The 16,597-nt window shown below is 65.9% G+C and overlaps 1 protein-coding gene across 1 annotated transcript; it reads right to left on the bottom strand.

Annotated features, from left to right (window-relative positions):
• Positions 1 to 2,867: 2,867 nt before the first annotated feature.
• Positions 2,868 to 9,882, bottom strand: TRABD (TraB domain containing). Its single transcript, XM_068561999.1, is given in 14 exon segments — positions 2,868 to 4,218; positions 4,337 to 4,448; positions 4,533 to 4,705; positions 4,971 to 5,110; positions 5,206 to 5,316; positions 5,887 to 6,027; positions 6,222 to 6,298; positions 6,301 to 6,387; positions 6,786 to 6,980; positions 7,274 to 7,463; positions 7,756 to 7,812; positions 8,549 to 8,756; positions 9,095 to 9,201; positions 9,691 to 9,882. Coding segments are annotated over 14 exon segments (1,968 nt in total). The 3' UTR covers positions 2,868 to 4,040.
• Between the last annotated feature and the right edge of the window lie 6,715 nt (positions 9,883 to 16,597).

The following is a 16,597-nucleotide window of genomic DNA, read 5'->3' as shown; positions in this document are numbered from 1 at the left end:
CCTGAGCTCACAGCAGAGGGAACATCTGGTGGGTTCCAGTGGTTCAGCAGGTCAGTGCGGGAGGGTCAGTGGCCCTCCCAGCCCTGGCAACCTTGCCTCTGCCTCACTCTTGGGCTGCATGGCCTCCTGGACCTCCCTAGGCCCATCCGGTACCTGCAGGTGCCGCTGGAGCACAGGGTCCACGTGGCCCTGATGCATGGGAGCTGAGCTTGGCCCCTTCCTGGCCCCTCCCTGCAAAGAAGACTCAGCCAACAGCCAGGCTGCACCATCCTTGCAGGGCAGGCCTAGGCCCTGTGGGCCGCAGGGCGAGTGCGCAGCCCGCTAGAGCGCCGGGCCGGCCCACGGTCGTCCAGCGCATGCCTGAGTCGGCCCTGGTGCGCTCCGGCCTCGGTGTGTTGAGGTTGGCCTGGCCGCCATCGCTGTACCACCAGCCGGTGCCTGAGGGCTCGCGGCTGCAGCTGGCAGAGGTGTGGGCCATCGGCGCAGGGCGTTCGGCCATCGGCGCAGGGCTTTCAGCCATCGGGCGTGTGGTGCAGCGTGCTGAAGCCACAGCCCTCCTGGTTGTGGGCGCCGCCGGAGCCCTGGAACGTGTCCCCTGTACGGTGTCCCCTGTGCAGCCCCTCAGCCGCACCCCCATCGTGGATCCTGGCCATCTGGGCCCCCCGGCAGGTGGTCCAGGAGGAACATCTTCCCCGGAGAGCTGAGGCTGGCAGAAGTAGGCTGAGAAGTTGGGGACTCTGGGGTCCCAACCTTCTCCCCAGCCCCTAGCCCGGGAAGGCATGTCAGCAAACTGCGATGCTTGTGGGCAGGGGGGTGGCACGAGAGCCCCCAGCCCTCCCAGGCACTCACCTGTGGCCCTGAGTACAGGCCGGGAGGTAGAGCCAATAAAACTGGTCTCCTGGTTCACGCGGAAGCTGTCAGAGCGGGCCCACAGCGAGTGGTCGCCCACATCCTGCAGATCCACTGTCAGCTCGGTGCGCAGGCCGGGCTGGGAGGTCAGGCCCAAGATGTGTTCCAGCCCCGGCCAGTGGTCACCTGCGGGGAGTGGGGCACCCAGGCTCAGGCCTGCCCTGTGTTCTCAACAAGGCCCCGGGGCCCTGGCTGCACGGCCTTCCTACCTCTCCCCAGTCTCCAAAGCCCTCTTTGTACTCCTGCCGGCACCTCTCAAAATCCAGCAGCCTCTCCCCGCCCCAGTCTTGACTCTGAATCACCATCCAACCACTGTCTGTGTGCTTGTCACAGAACCTGGGGTGGGGTGGGCACGTCAGCGCTCCTGTGCTGGCTGTGCCTGGCGGATCGGAGGGGCCTGCCCCTCCACAGTCCAGGGGGGAGGGATGTCCGCTCTCCCCTAAGCACTCTTTATATGTTTGAAAAATGAAACCTTGTTTTTCTGCTTGTCAGTGTAATACAAACTTGCATTGGAATACATTTAAATTCTCAGAAATAGGGTGAAGATTCAAAGTAACTCCCCAGGCCTCAGGCTGATGGCTTCAATTTAATGGATGTTATTTTATACTTAACTTGTATCCTGGGCATCTTCGTTTGTTCCCTTGGAAGTAGACTTCTCCTCTCCTTTCCTGACTGTGGCCAGCGCTCAGAGAGCATCTCTGTCCCAGGTGCAGGTGTCTGGCCTGGCGCGGCCCTTCCCTCCCAACCGCCAACGGTAACATCTGTTTTTGCCAAAGTGATACACGAACTGCAGGCTGCCCTCCTGGACGGGGCACTGGCTCCTCTGGCTGGCTGGCGTACACACCACTGGGGCCCTCTGGTTCTCCACCCAGATCTGAGAGCAGTCCCTCCCTGGGGAAGACTCGGGCCAGGAGGGGTCGGAGTTCTCCAGGTGACCAGACCCAGAGCCTGAGGAGGGCCCATGGACAATCCAGCAGATGACTTATAACCTTGGTCCTGGCAGACGGGCAGCCACTGTCCTCTCACCTTGGGCCACACCTGCCTCAGGCCTCTTCCCTCCTGGAGGTGGCTGGCCTTCAGGCTCCTAGCATTTGCTGGCCCCCAGCCCTCAGTCAGACCCTCGATTCCTCCCGCTGCCCCTGGACACCACCTCTCCCTGTGGGTCCAACATGGCCTTCACCTGCTGCCCTAGGAGGGTCTCCCTTGGCTTCCCCGCCTCCCTCCCCCGGCCCAGCTGGCCCCCCCTAACACCAGCCTGGAGGGGGCCTGGTCCTTGTCTGCCCCTCCCCCAGGCTGTTCAGGGCAGGTACCCAGGCGGGTCCTCACGGGGAGTGAGAAGCCTGCAGGGTGCAGACCTGTGGGTGACAGCTCAGAGGCCACCCAGCCAGCATGCACCAGGCCCCTCCCACTCCCCCACACCCGGCCAGACCTTGGGGTTCCAGCAGGACCGCCTGGACCTGTGGAGAGAAGACGCCGGGCAGAGGAAGCTCAGTAGCCCCGGGAGCCCCTGGCCCACCATGGGCCCGCCACCCGCTCCTACCGGCCTTTGACCATGTACCTCAGAGCTGGCCCAGGGCAGAGGGACGCAGAAGAGCCCCGAGACCCAGCGCAGGGCGGCAGCCATGCTTCCTGGGGGGCAAACACTGCGGAGAAGTGCCACCCCGCCGGCCTCCTGCCGTGCCCCCGGGGCGGCCCACACGCCCCTCCATGCTCAGTCGCCTTTCTGGGCAGATGTGAGCCGCTGGTCCCCACTGAGTTTTGTTCAAGCTGCTGGGCTCGCTCCCACCTCCTCCCCTCCGGCGTGCCAGGATGGGGCGCTGAGCAGGGAGGGGAGCCCCAGGGTGTGGACTAGGAGGGCAGGGGTCCACAAGGGATGGGTGGGTGCCACCAACATCCTGATGCCCTTCCCCACCCCCCCTGTACTTGAGTCCCATTCCCGCACATTTCACAAAACAGGCTTCCAAAATTAGATTTTATTTCAGTCTCTAAGGGACGTGTACACGAGCGTGTGAATGACAAGGACATGGCCCAGCCCAAGGCTCCCCGGCCCAGATTGTGGCCGTGGGTTTCACCTGATTTAGACACTGAGTCAACACAGATACAACCAAACGTGGCCCTGGGCCCCTGACGGGATGCACAGATGCTACGTCGAAAACAGGTGACCAGGACACGACGCAAACAGGTAATGACCGGGGTCAAGTGCTGTGTGGGGCCAGCTCGACCTTGGGCCCAGCTGCACCCAAGGCGGTTCCTGTGCAAACTGGCGGGCCCTGGTGGACAACTGCCACCCATCCACTGAGGGTCGGGGTGACCCCCCAGGTCCCACCACCAGCTGCACAGGAAGCAGGTTCAACCGCCCGCGGGCCAGGCAGGCTCCACCCCGAGGCGGTGGCGGCCCTGGGCCCCCCACGGCTGGAGGTAGACCACGGGGGCAGCCGGACGGGCAGCAGTTGGAGGCCAGCCTGGCTGCCCATGGCCGAAACTGACCCTCGCCACACCCCTGTCTTCCTGGGACCGAGACTCCAAGAGAAAGATGTTCTCTGTCCCAACCAGGTTTAAGGCTAGTATTTCCTGACATTTATTTCAGTTTGTTTTAAGTTAAAATTACCTGAGTAGAAAAGTTTCAGACACTTTTAAGAGCCAGAAACACACAACCTCTGTAGGCACAGCTGTTGCCGGCGCTCACCCGGGGCCACCGCCCCCTCAGGGGGCGCCAAGGAGCCACCCGAAGGGCTGCACGGGCCAAGCTGCCCTTCGCCAGCGTGCTGGCCCGGCACCCCCGCGAGGCGCCCCCTGCGACGCGGAGAGAAGGCACAGTGAGGTAGGGGCTGGCCGGCTGCGGCCCACCGCGCCTCACCCCTCCCCCGCCAGCTCATCCCGGGCCGGTGAACTTCCTAGCGGCCCGCAGGGAGAGAGGGTGGAGGGGGGCTGCTGGGAAGCCCGAGCTCAGACAGTGAAACAATTCTTTATTTGGGCGGGTTGGGAGAGGGCAGGCGAGGCTAGGCCGGACCCCCATGGGGGGTGGCACCCCGGAGCTCCTCAGGGGGCCGGCCCCCCGTGCCCCTCGGCCGTGTCACAGGAGCAGCCGCGGGCAGCCCCCTGGACGGACGTGGTGGCTCCCTCTGTCCTTCCTACTTGTGTGGCCAGGCCTCGGAGGCCCTCTGCAGGCAGTACTGGGCGGCAGGCAGTGACAAGACCAGGCTGCTGGCACGGCGCCCCATCCAGTACAGGCCGTAGCCCAGGAGGCCCAAGAAGGTGGCCTTCACGGCCAGCCAGGACACTCTGCTTGAGATGGACGGCGGGGGGACGCTGGGGGGGAGAGGGAGGGCGGGCTGGGCCTGGCTGGGGGACGCAAGATCCCCCAGCCCCCAGCCCGGCTCTGCGTGGGTGGGGCGTGTGGGGCGGAGGGGCGGGCGGGCGGACTCACGTCATTATCTCCTGGATGTTGAGGTCGGTGGTCCAGTTCTTCTCGATGCCAGGGACGTGGCCCATGCCCACGACGCCCACCACCACGGAGGGGACGCACTTCCTGGGCTCGGCTGCAGGGGGGAGTGACGCGTCAGCACCGCCCACCCGACTGGCCCCGGCAGGTCCCCAGTGACTGCCCGGCAGCCCGTCCCCACCGTCAGAGGCGCGAGGCAGCTCCAGGCGCCGGGCCGCCTGCCTCAGCATGTAGGTCAGGTAGATGTCCCGCTCAGACACGATGGTGCGGTGCAGGTCGGGGAACTCGCCGATCATCTCGGCCATCATCTGCTCCAGCAGGTCCTTCTGCTTGCACCGCTCTACATCATCCTTGCTGGGGGAGAAGGGCGTGCCGCCAGCCCGAGGGACGGCTGACCCAGGGCGGGCGCGGCTGACCCAGGGCGGGGACCCCGCACCTTCCGCCTGGGATCCTGGCAGAAGGAAGGGGTGGGGAGGCCCTGCGTGAAGGAGGCTCAGCCCGAGAATGAGAGGAGCGTGCCGCATGGCGGGCTGGGCCAGGCCAGGTGTGGACCGAGTGCTCTGTGGGCATCTCAGGCCACTGGCCACTATTCCCGGGCCGGGAGGCCGAGGGGCCCTACCTGATAGGGTCCGACAGGAAACACAGGCCCCAGGCCAGCTTGATCTTCTGCCAGAAGGAGAGGGCGGCGATGGCCCTCTTGAAGGTGACGGGGATAGGCCGGTCGCCCAGGTGGAACTTGCAGAAAGGCACCTTGCTGGCCTGGGCAGAGGCTGGGTGTTGGCGGGGGAGCCTCAGGCCCCGGCCAGCTCCCTAGCGCCGAGCCCGCTCCGCCCCCCGGCCAGGCCCGGGCCCACCTCCTTGAAAGCCTCCCTGAACTCGCCGCCGGGGGCCACGCCCAGCTGCTCAGTGATGTGGGCGGACACCTTCAGCAGCAGCATCTGCATGAGTCCCGACATGACCCCGTTCTGCAGGGAGAGGCCCGGTCAGCCGGCGCGCGGCAGAGCACGAGGTGCCTGCGGCCCTGCGGGAGGCCTGCCCTGTGCTCTGGGGAGGAGCGAGGGCCAAGCCGACGTCCAGCAGGGCCTCACGGTGGGCGCCTCACCCACGGTGCGCGCTCAGAGGCCCCTCGCGGCCCTTCAGACAACCTTCCCAGAGCAGGCCCACCGCGGGCCGCGCAGTCTCGGACCGGCTGCCTGGCCTCTGCCCCACGGGTGCCCCCTTTCCCTCTCACCCCTCCGCGCCAGACCCCCAGCTCCTCTGCCCACATCCCCCTTGGGGCACCTGCCAGTGTGAGTGGACTTGGGTCCTGTGTCCAGAGCCCCTGAGCGAGGCGCAGTGGGGTCGCAGCTCTGGGCCACGTGACACGCTGAGGCCCCACCCCCGCCCCTGGTGACCTGCCAGCGCACTCCCAGGGCCCTCAGGGTCCCTGACCGGCTCCTGCCTTGGGGTTGGGGCCTCAGCCGCCTCTCCTCACTGTCCCTCGGGCCAGGGTGAAGGGTCCCGGACCAGAGTCCCCACGGGGCTGGCACGCGCACCTGCCTGACGGCCTGCTGCAGCTTCTCCAGGCTGATCTCCTTGGCCTCACGCAGCAGCGTGCGCTCGTCCATCTTCAGCATGGACACGCGGTACTGGCACAGCTCCACCACCACCACGTCGGGCTGCACCTCCCGGATCGTCTGCGACGGACACGCCAGCTCACCGCGGGCCCCACGGGCAGAGCCACGCCGGACCCAGAGGCCCACCCCCAGGGCGACCCCACCGCCGGTCAGCCGCCGTGGAGACAGCTCGGTGCTGGAAGCGACTACGGAGGGAGGGACGACCCGGCTCTGCGTGTCCTGCAGCAGCAGCAGTGGCGGCTCACGGGCCTCACCTTCACCACGTCCTTCTTGCTGTCGTCGCTGAAGTGGGCCGTGCCCACCACGTACACGCGGCTCCCGTCCTCGGCACCAGCTCGGTCACCGTGCGCGGCAGGTTGGGCCGCTCTTGCCGCCTCTTCAGCTTCATCTCCAGGAGCAGGTTGAAAGCGTCCACGTCGGCTGCAGGGACAGCAAGGCCGGCTCAGGGCCATCCTCCCGCACGGGCGGCCTGGGCCTCCGGGGCGCAGGGACGGGGGTGTGTGCTGCCCCGCGGAACGCGGACGCACGTGGGGGCCTCTCCCGGCCTCGAGCCACTGGTCCTTGCTCACCAGGACATGCGCCAGGCCCCCACTCCGAGGGGAGCCCCCAGGCTGCCGAGGGGCCCAGGACGGGGGTGCTGTGCAGGGCACCCGGCCTCCCCACCTGAGGAGGGGGCTCCTGCCGCAGCCCTGCTCGCGCTCAAGAGCCCCCCCGCCAACACCCCAGGGTGCGCCGGGGCCCCTGGTCCACCACAAGCTCTGGAGATCACCCAGCCCAAGGCCCTCCCGCCCGGCACGGTGACCCCAGGGAGCACGCACACAGGTTCTGGGGCTCTCCGGGCAGCACCCTGGGCACCACCTCCGAACCCCCTGAAGTCACGATGGGCTCTGTGTTGGCCTGCAGAGGGAAGGGGAGCGTTCGAGTGGCGGTACTCGCCTCTCCGGGGCCTGCCAGGACTCGTGTGGTGGCTCCATCAACCCCCGGGACTGTCAGCCGCGTGCCCCGCAGACAATCTCCTCACAGGCGGCCCACCCTCAGGGCGCCCTGCCCCGGGCCCCTCGGCTGACTAGCAACATCCCAGGAAGACCAGTGAAGGGCTTCTCTGCACAGAGGCCAGGGTGACCCCAGGGAGCCTCACGCAGGGGGAGCCCCCCACTCCACGGGGTCGCCCTGGCCCCCAGCCCCCAACCCCCAGCCCAGGGCTCTGACCTCGCGAGGGGCTGCTCCTCCTGCCCCTCCATGGCGGGGCGGCGGCTGCCGGCAGCGACGAGTGAAGCCTGAGGAGACACAGGAGCCGCGTCCTCACCTGGAGCCCCGGGGCCGGGCACGGGAGTCAGCGCCCCGTGGCGCCGCGTCCGTCGGGAATGATCCGCGGGCAGGACCTCGGCCCCAGGCACGGGTGATCTCGGGGTCTGTGGTGCGGGGCTGAGAGCAGGGTGGGGACACCCGGGCGGGGAGCCCAAGTCACCCAAGGGCAGGACGTGCCGCCCGGCCTCCTGCTCGCCCAGCAGGGGGATACCCCGCGGGGGCAGCTGGCCAGACCTGGATGCCTCCTTTTCGACTTTGGAATAAAACACAATTTACAGAATTCCCTAAAAAGACAAAACCAGGTGGCAGAAGGAACCTGTGTGCTGGGCTGGCGCGGAAGGCGGTGCGGCTGCAGCCCCGCTTTCAGGAGCCACATGTGGTGACGATACGTGTCACCAGCAGCGTCACACAGGCGTCGGCACAGACTCAGGAGGAGGAGGGGGAGGGATGGCGAACAGCACAGGTGTGTGTCGGCCTCACTGAGAACCGAGACTTCTTCTGGTTGAAGAAAAGAGGCACAAACTCGAAGAAGCTGAGCTAGGAGCCGAGCCCCGGAGGTCACGCGGGAGCCGCTTGTGCTGTCCCTTCTGGAGGGGAGACGGGGTGCAGGAGCCCAGCAAGGCTGTTCTCACCAGAGAGATCATCTGCGCTGGGCCCGGGACACGTTGTCCTGGACATCTGCCACACGGACGCCACCCGAACCTCCTAAAATCCTGCCGGAAACTCAAACCAGAGTCTGACAGAGCCTCCGGTTCCAGCTCTGAGTTTAGAGCCGGGGTCTGGCCGCCAAAGGACAGGGGGCTTGGCACCCGCAGGAGGGTCCCGTGGAGAACCTGACCGGTGACTGGAGACCGTCCCGTGAGGAACGACTCTAATTTGGTTTCAGTCGTGGGCGCCGTATCGTGGGTTTTTAGAGTCCGTGTCTGTCACACGTGAACCGATGGGACGTGCCGGGAGGCCCCACGCGGGCAGTGGGACACCCCTGGGGCGCCTGTCAGTTTCACTGTTGCACTTTCACAACAAAGAGGAAAAACAAATAATAAATAAACACCACGCTAGGTCAAGTTCCTTCCCCCTTGCACCCCGTGACCCTGAGCCCAACCCTAACCCGGGCTCTGTTCCTGGCCCGCTGGGAGCTCCGCTTCCTCGCCTGCGGCCGGGAGGACCGGCTCGGGCAAGTGGCTCAGCGCAGGGCAGCCCATCCCAGGATGGCTGTGCCTTCTGGAAGAAATGAGGCTGGGGGAAGGGTCTGGAAGAGAAACTGGCTCAGGACCAAAAGGGGGCAGGCCCGCCAGTGGAGAAGGGTGGCAGGCAGAGCCGTGGCCTCTGCACGGGGCAGGGGAGCCGGCTCTGGGGTCTGAGCCCGGCCTGGGCCCCCGGGCGCCCCGCCATCGGGGAAGGAGCAGCAGTGCCGGGGGCGCCCGGTCCCCACGGGCAGCGGCTCACCCGGCCTCACCACTCCCGGGGCCGCCTCCTTCCCACTTCACAGACAAAAGCGCTCCACTGATGCAAGGCACCGACCGAAATAGAAACAGGAAGCTGTGTCTGTGGCCGAGCTGGGGCCCGCCCGCCTCTCAGGTTCCCGAGCCGGCCCAGGAGAGCATCCCCCCCACCCCCGGTCCGCTTCACACAAGGCTGCCAAAGTACTGGAGAAACTTCTCAAGGAAGCATCCCGTGCTGTCCTGGGAAGCCTGTGTGACAGCCGGTAAGAGGAGGGCCACCGAGGCCGAGGCCTCCCTCCCACAGGGGTGGGGGTCACAGGTCTGGGTCGGCCCTGCCCTTGCCCTCCCTGCACTTGGCCTGGCCAGGCCAGACTCACCCTCTGTCCCCAGGGGGCAGACGAGCCTTGAGCCCCGAGATGGCGGGGCCACCAACCGCAGCACCAGGACCCAGGTCCCCTCGAGCTCGCTGGGGTGGGCGCCTGGCCTGGGAGGGGTCAGGCAGGAAGGCCACCGAGGCCCCTTCAGGGCCAAGAGCCCGTGATTCTGAGAAGCGTCTCTCTGATGTTATCACATGCACACACTTCCCAATATCCTGGTTTCCTGCAACCTCAGCCAGGGCCCCTGCTGATACCCTTGTAGGACGTATCAGTAAGTTCAGTGGGTCATCAATCCCTCCTCCCCTAGGGAGCCCCGCTCACCATGATGCACTTTCAAACATTTACGGCTGGGACCCGAGCCTCTCTAAATATTTACGGGAGGGGAGCAAAGGGCCCAACGCCATAGAACGCTGGGCCCGGCCTCCATCTCCCACACCCGCAGGCTGTGTTTCTGGCCACAAAATCTCCGGACGATGGGTCCTGGCAGCTCATCACACCACCACAGGCTGCAGCGACCAGCAGACCCCAGGCTAACACCCTCGCGGGGAGATCGATGTGCCCCCTCCTAAATCCAGGCTCCAGCGCCCAGCTCCCACCAGCCAGCACAGCCCCAGGGAGGCCGGAACCAGGCTCCCGCCCGGCAACCTGGCCCCGCCGCGGCCACCACCGCCGAGACCCTGGGGAGCCCGGCACGAAGCAGACCCTTCTGCCCGGTCCAGGTGCTCACCGCCCCCAACAGGTGTCACTGCTGAGCCGGACGGTCCACGGAGCACGGCCTGGGGAGGCATCAGGCTCAGCGGCGGGAGAGGCCTCCCGAGCCTGGCCACCGAGGCCAGTCCTCTAGGCGGCTGCCAGCACCCGTGCTGCGGGGGACGGCTACAGGGTTGGCCAGATCTCAGGCTGCTGCTTGGCGCGGCGCGGCCTCGGGCAAGTCGTTCCAACCCGCCAGGCTCTTAGCTCCTGCCTTTAGGGCCGAGGTGGTTAGAGCAGCCACCCAGCCATCCCACGCGCAGCACGAGGCGTGCCACACTGAGATGCCACCTCAGCTTCCCTCTGCTGGGGCATGAAGAGAACCAGCCACCTGGTTTCAGGAGACTCGTCCACAGAGAGGGACGCCACCCTTATCTGGCTCCACGCAGATGACACCCACACGCTTCTAGGAAAACGAGCTCCAGATCCGAGGGAATCCCTGACCCCCGTGAGGACCGATCTTGTTGGGTTCACCAGAGAATGCACCTGCTCACAGGGCAGGGAGAGCCCCACCTGCATTAGGGACCCCCAGGGAACGTGTCAAGGTGCTCTTGCTGGATGGGGTGTCAGCACAGGAAACGGTTTGCTGGGTGCCCCTGGCAGGACAGACCTGAGGACACCGGAGAGTGCAGGCTGCGTGGCAGGCCACAGCTCCCGCCTGCCCAGCCCAGGCAGCTGTCCCCTTCCAGGAACAGCTATGGACTGAACTGTGTCCCCTCATAGTTTGAAGCCCTAACCCCAGTGGGGGTGAAATTAGGAGGCGGGGACTTTGGGAGATGGTGAGGGTTGGGTGAGGTCATGAGGCTGTGCCCCAGGATGGCATCAGAGCCCTCCTGGGAAGAGACCCGGGAGAGCAGCCCGGTGAGGATACAGTGAGAAGGCAGCTGCCTGGAGGCCGGGAAGAAAGACCCCTCACCAGCAACCAAATCAGCCAGCACCTTGATCTTGACTTTTCCGTCTCCAGAACTGTGAGAAAACCGTTAAGCCCCCTTCAGTGGTATTTTGTCATGATTGCAGAGCAGGAATGAGACAGCCATTCTCTCTCATTCATCCCTCTAAAAATTAGGAAGCCAGAAACTGCCTCCCAGACCAAGAGCTGATGGAGTTCCCAGAAAAACCATCTCCCAACCAACCCACTAGGCCTGCTCACAAAGCCAAGGGTTCCAAACTGGACAGACTAGCGGGCTGGAGAACTGGGAGGCAGCAGGGTGTGGCCCAAAGCCCTGACCCCCTACATCCATCCCCACTTCTGAAGCCTGGGCACCTTGGCCACCGGAGACCCTCCTGGGTCTGGCAGGCTCTGCGTTATGGAGGTGTGGCCGAGGGTAGGATGGGGGTAGAGGGCACATGCCAACTCACACCTGAGCCGGAAGCCTACCACACCTGGCCAACCCTCTTGGAACCTGGACTCTACCCAGTGCTGGGTCCCCACACTGACCTCCACTGCAGGGCGCTGGGTAGCGGCCTGCCCGCCCACCGTGCCAGGCCCTCTCCTGGCTGCAACATCACCGCCATCCTGTAAGGCTGACCAGTGGCCCCAAGGTCAGGGCTCCCTCCCAGCCACACAAGGGGGCAACAGCGGCAAAAGGGAGAGGCCCAGGGAGAGTGGAGCCTGCACAGGAGGGCGCCGAGCTGGTGGCCTGGACATCTTCCTCTCCAGGGGACCCCGAAAGCCAGGAGGATTCAACCTGGAAACCATCAATCTCCTGACGAGGCTGCCCTGACGCCCAAAGTCAGCCGAGGACTTCTGAGCGAGTTCCTCGCTGTCTTCGGTATGCTTTGGTTTCCTTTCTCGGGACAGTTTTCACAAAGACGCATACGTGAACTCTGTGGTGCTTTATGGCATGTAAGTTATGTCTCAATAAAGCTCTTCACAGAAACAAGGTAAGTAAAGACCTACAAGGCCTCGGAAGTTTGGTCTCCTTTGCCCATATGGCAGCCCTGCTTGATCAGCTTGAAGGGCAGAGGCCTCCGGCACGCAGAAGGGCCCAGGGTCTCCACCGAGACCCTGCCGCCGCCGCCTGGGGAGGAGGGGCCCCTGCCCCTCGCGCCCGGGCCCCCGCCCCCGACTCCGGCCGACCCCGCCCCCGGCCCCGACCCCCGACTCCGGGCCCCGGGCCCCGCCCCCCGGCCCCGCCCCCGGCCCGCACCATCCGAGCCCTCGAACCCTCGCGACCCTCGCCGTCGACTGCGGCCCCGCGCGCACTCCTCGGAGGTCGGGGCTGATCCTTCCGGCCCGGGACCTCACGCTGGGGGCTGGCTGGGCCCGGCCCGATGCGGGGCAGCATCCGACCTGGACCGCGGGCTGACCTCGACCCGCCGGAGCCCCCGCGCGCCGCCCCCCGCCCCAGGCCCGTGCCGCGCGGCGTACCAAGGCGGGGCGGCGCTCCTCAGCCGGCCTCCATGCGGCTCGTCGCCCCACCAGACGGGGCGGACCGCGACCGCGGGGCGGGGCGGCCGGACGGGCCGGGGCCGGAGGGCCGGGCGGAGCGCGGCATGCCGGGAAGCGTAGTTCCGCGCGCCTTCGGCCCGCCCTTGCCGCGAGGCTGTCCCGTGCCCGTGGACTACAGTTCCCAGGGGGCCGCGCGCGAGCAGCCGCGGACTTCACTTCCCAGGAGACCGCGCGCGAGAAAGCCCCGCCCCGCCCCGCCCCGCCTCCAGCGTCGGGATTCGAGGACTCAAGCGGCGGCTAGGGCCCCGGGTTCGAGTCCCAGGCCTGCCACCCGACTGGGGCGGCGTTGCGAAGCGCCCCAAAATTCTCTGGCCGCAGCTCCCGGTCAGTAAAAGGGGTGTGATGTTCATATGGCCTGCTATGATACAGAACCGTCAATCCCGCCCGAAAGGGTCAGCGATAGTGCAACGCGAGGAGCAGAGAGTTCGGGTCGTGGACTGCACCCATGTGGGCGCCTTGGCCACCCCTCGGCCTGGCAGCTGGGGTCCGGGGAGGCGCGGGCGCGGGCGGGGGCGGTGGGACGGCTGGAGGAGAGGGGGGCACGAGGTGGGGGCGGGGCCCCGGGGTGGGGGGCCCGCGGTCGGCCCCGGAGTGAGGGATAGCCCCGTCCGGCCTGGGCCTGGTCTGGGCCTGCCGGGCCGGCCCACCAGCGGTCCGAGCTGGGCGCCGGGCCTCCCCTCAGGTTCCAGGAAGGGGGTGCTGGCCCAGCCCTGCTGTCCCGTGCAGGTCCCAGGTTCCCACATTCTGAGTCTGGGGGTGGCCCTCCTGTGGGCTGGCTGACGTGGGAGGTGATGGCCCATCCACTCTCGTGCGGGGCAGGCTCCTGGTCGGCAGGCGGGCTCTGTTAGGCGAGAGGCTCTGGGTTGACGTTTATCTGCCCGGCTCGTGGTCCAGGACCCCTGTCCCGCCCTCTCTGTCTGGTTCCTATTGTTCATCTCCTTCGTGCTGGCACAGATCGCTTCTGCCCGCCCCCCACGTTGGCCACCCACACAGGAGAGCTGGAGTGAGGGCACTGTTGTCCCCTCGAGGCACCAGCCCCACGGCCTAGAGCCAGTCTGGCTGAGATGCCCACGCTGGGCTGTGTGATGGAGAGAGGCCTGGGTTCCAGGCCTGGCTGTCTGGGGTGGGTCTGAGCTTCTCCCACAGCCCCTCCTCTTGGGAGAGGGAAGGCACCTCTACCTGCCCTGCCCGGGGCTGGAGGGAAGGAGCAAGGAGGCAGGTGTGGAGGGTGTGTCAAAGGAATGCTGATGCCCACGGTGCGCCCTCTGCCCCCTCCAGGCAAGGTGGCATCCCTGGCACCTGCAGGAAGAGGTCTGCTTCTGTGGGACGCTGACTCCCTTCTGTTCCCCAGGGCAATGGGTCAGTTCACACACCAAGGAACAGGCCGCTGGAGGAGACTGGTCTGAAATGTCCTGCCAGACCTTGGCTCAGGGGGCAGGGCTGGGCACAGCAGTCCCGCTGAAGACAGAGACCGGGGGCGGGGGGGCGCTCAGTGGCCGGTGTGCCTTAGCCCCGCCTGGACACATGTGCATGAGGAACTTCTGTGGCCTCCGTGGACTCAGCGCACGGCCAGGCAGCGTGCCCCGCGGGTCTCTGGGGCTGTCTCCACTCTGAGCAGAGCCCCTGAGTGTGCACGGGCAGGGGTGGGGAGCCGGTCTGGGCTCCAGCCCCGCTCAGGGATTGCCAGGGGGCCCGTGGCAAACGCTGCTGCCTGAGGTGAGTGGGAATTGGGCTCCTGGGTGGGCAAAGCAGCCCCTACCCCTGCAGGGTCACCTTGGCCCCAGTGCCCGGCTCACCACCACCACGGAGCTGGCTGCCCACGTGGGACCGAGGGGCCAGGGGCTCATTCCACCCTGCAGGACCTGGTCAGCCTGCCTGGGTCCTGTGGGGTCCCTTCCCCAGATGAGTGGAAATGGTGAGTGCCAGCCCAAGAGGCAGCAGGCCGTATGACCTGGGATGCTGGGCTGGGGAGAGTGTCCTGACTCGGGTGAGGGTGAGTGCTTTCTGGGGACAGGGGCTATGAATTGTACCGTTTTGCCCTCTGGGGCCGTGCCGACCCTGGAGAGACTGCCCCTCCCAGAGTCAGCCAATTCCTAGAGACAGCAAACAGTTTCACAAGCAAACCAGCCATCCACAGCCCCAGACCATCCCTCCTCCATGGGGTACTCTATGTCCTCGGGGCCACCCTCTGCCTGCCCCAATCACCTGGGCCAGGCACCGACAACTAGGGGCAGCCCCTCCGCCCTGAGCCCACCGAGATTATTCACGCTGGCCGGTCCTGAGCCTGCTCACCCTGCCTCGCATCTCTCCCTGCGGAAACCCAGTGAAGGCTCCTGCCCACGTGTCCCCTCTCCCTGCCTCCTGACCGGCCCTGGGGCCCACTCCTCTTGGGACCTGTGATAAACTGTCTTTGCAGTGGCAGTCGTCTCCTGATCTCTTGGCTTCACCATACCTGAGTGATGATAAAAACCTACATCTAAAACCCAAGTTGGGGGACTTCCCTGGTGGCGCAGTGGTTCAGAATCCGCTGCCAGTGCAGCGGACACGGGTTTGAGCCCTGGTCCGGGAAGATCCCACATGCCGCGGAGCAACTAAGCCCGTGCGCCACAACTACTGAGCCTGCACTCTATAGAGCCCGCGAGCCACAACTACTGAGCCCGTGTGCCACAACTACTGAAGCCCGCGCGCCTAAAGCCCGTGCTCCGCAACAAGAGAAGCCACCGCAATGAGAAGCCCGCGCACCGCAGCCAGAGAAAGCCCACACGCAGCAACCAAGACCCAACGCAGTCAAAAAAAAATAAATTTATAAAAAACAAAAACACCCAAGTTGGGATGCAGCCCCGGATGATGGATCGACCGCACTCCCGGGAAGCCCAGCCTGCCCAGCTCAGGGTTGCTCCAGGGAGGGGCCTGCGGAGGGGCTTCGAGGAGGCCAGGCCAGTCAGGCCTCCACACGGTGCAGCAGGTGGTCCCACCCTGATCTCGGCTGAGCCCCCTTGTGATTGAGGCCCGCACCCCAGCTGCTCTAGCCCCCAGAGGTTTCTGGCCCAGCTGCCCCGCCACCTGCCTCCAACGAGCCTCTCTTCAGACCCTCGGGGTCTCCTGCTGTGGCCTACGGTGTGACTCCTTGGTGCACGCCCAGGACCAGCCTCATCCCCACCTGCATGCTGGGCCTGGTGAGGAAAGCCGCCCCCCACCCGCGATCCCCGTGACATGAACACCTCCAGAGCACATTAGGGGCACCCCTTCCAGGAAGCCCTCCTGAGTCCTGCCAGTTCTTGCTATTCCCCCCAAGTGTACCTGGCAGCCCCTGCCCTCAAGCATCTGATGGGGGGGGTCGGCTTCCTGGGGGGGCTCACTCCATCTCCACTGAGTCTGTGTGAATCACCCTGTGGCCCAGTATGCACGCACGTTAGCTGGAGACCACAGTGTGTCAGCCGCATGACGACTGTGTGTTCTCATTCAGCTGTGGATGCAGCAGGGCCCCCAGGCAACCTGGAGGGCATCGGGGCGCCTCCCACGGCCCTGCCACCCCCCGCCCCCAGCACCTCCATCCCGTGCAGGTTGGGTGGAGGCCCTGGACACAGGAGGCCTCAGCTGGACCACAGGCCTCCGGCAGGATGGACCACTCAGGACTCAGGGGTATCAGAATAATCTTTATTGATATGCTCGGTGCTACCTTGTTAATACTGTCACGTTGTCGCCGTGGCTGAGGTAATAGGGACGGCCCCGCCCAGCGCCGGCCCTGGGCTCCCACGGAAGCGTCGTGGACCCTTGGGCGGGGGGGGGGGGGGTGCTGATGGCCTTGGAGGGGACGTGGTTATTGCGTTGGATTCCTGCCCTCGCTGGCACGCTGGCGCCCTCGCCCAGCCTCACCCCGTGCCCACTCACGCACACACTCGCACACTTACCCGCTAATGCACACACCCACTGACACGCTGGCGCCCTCGCTCTCTCACCCGCACGCTCCCACACACACACACAACATCCTTTGTTTTGAATGCGTCTGAAGCCTCCTGGTAATAAATATACTTGCTAGTTACAGTAATCATAGTAAAATAAAGTACAGGTTTGTCGGGATACGAGGAGAAAGTGCACGTTGACCTTTGACTGGAGGGTGGCCCCTCCCACCGAGGGCTCCCGGTCCCTGCAGGGGGCAGCCCTGAGGTGCCACCACCCCCAGCTCCCTCCTGAGTTGTCCTGCCACCGCCCGGCCCCTCACGGGCCAGCATCCCAGGCCCAAGACAAAATCAACTAAAAAAATAAATTCTTCATCTCACAGCCGAGCGCCTGATGCAGGG

This window comes from Eschrichtius robustus, chromosome 13 (genome assembly GCF_028021215.1).
Source record: "Eschrichtius robustus isolate mEscRob2 chromosome 13, mEscRob2.pri, whole genome shotgun sequence".
Lineage (NCBI taxonomy): Eukaryota > Metazoa > Chordata > Mammalia > Artiodactyla > Eschrichtiidae > Eschrichtius > Eschrichtius robustus.
The sequence above is the reverse complement of the archived record's forward strand: the minus strand, read 5'-3'. Positions and strand labels throughout refer to the sequence as shown.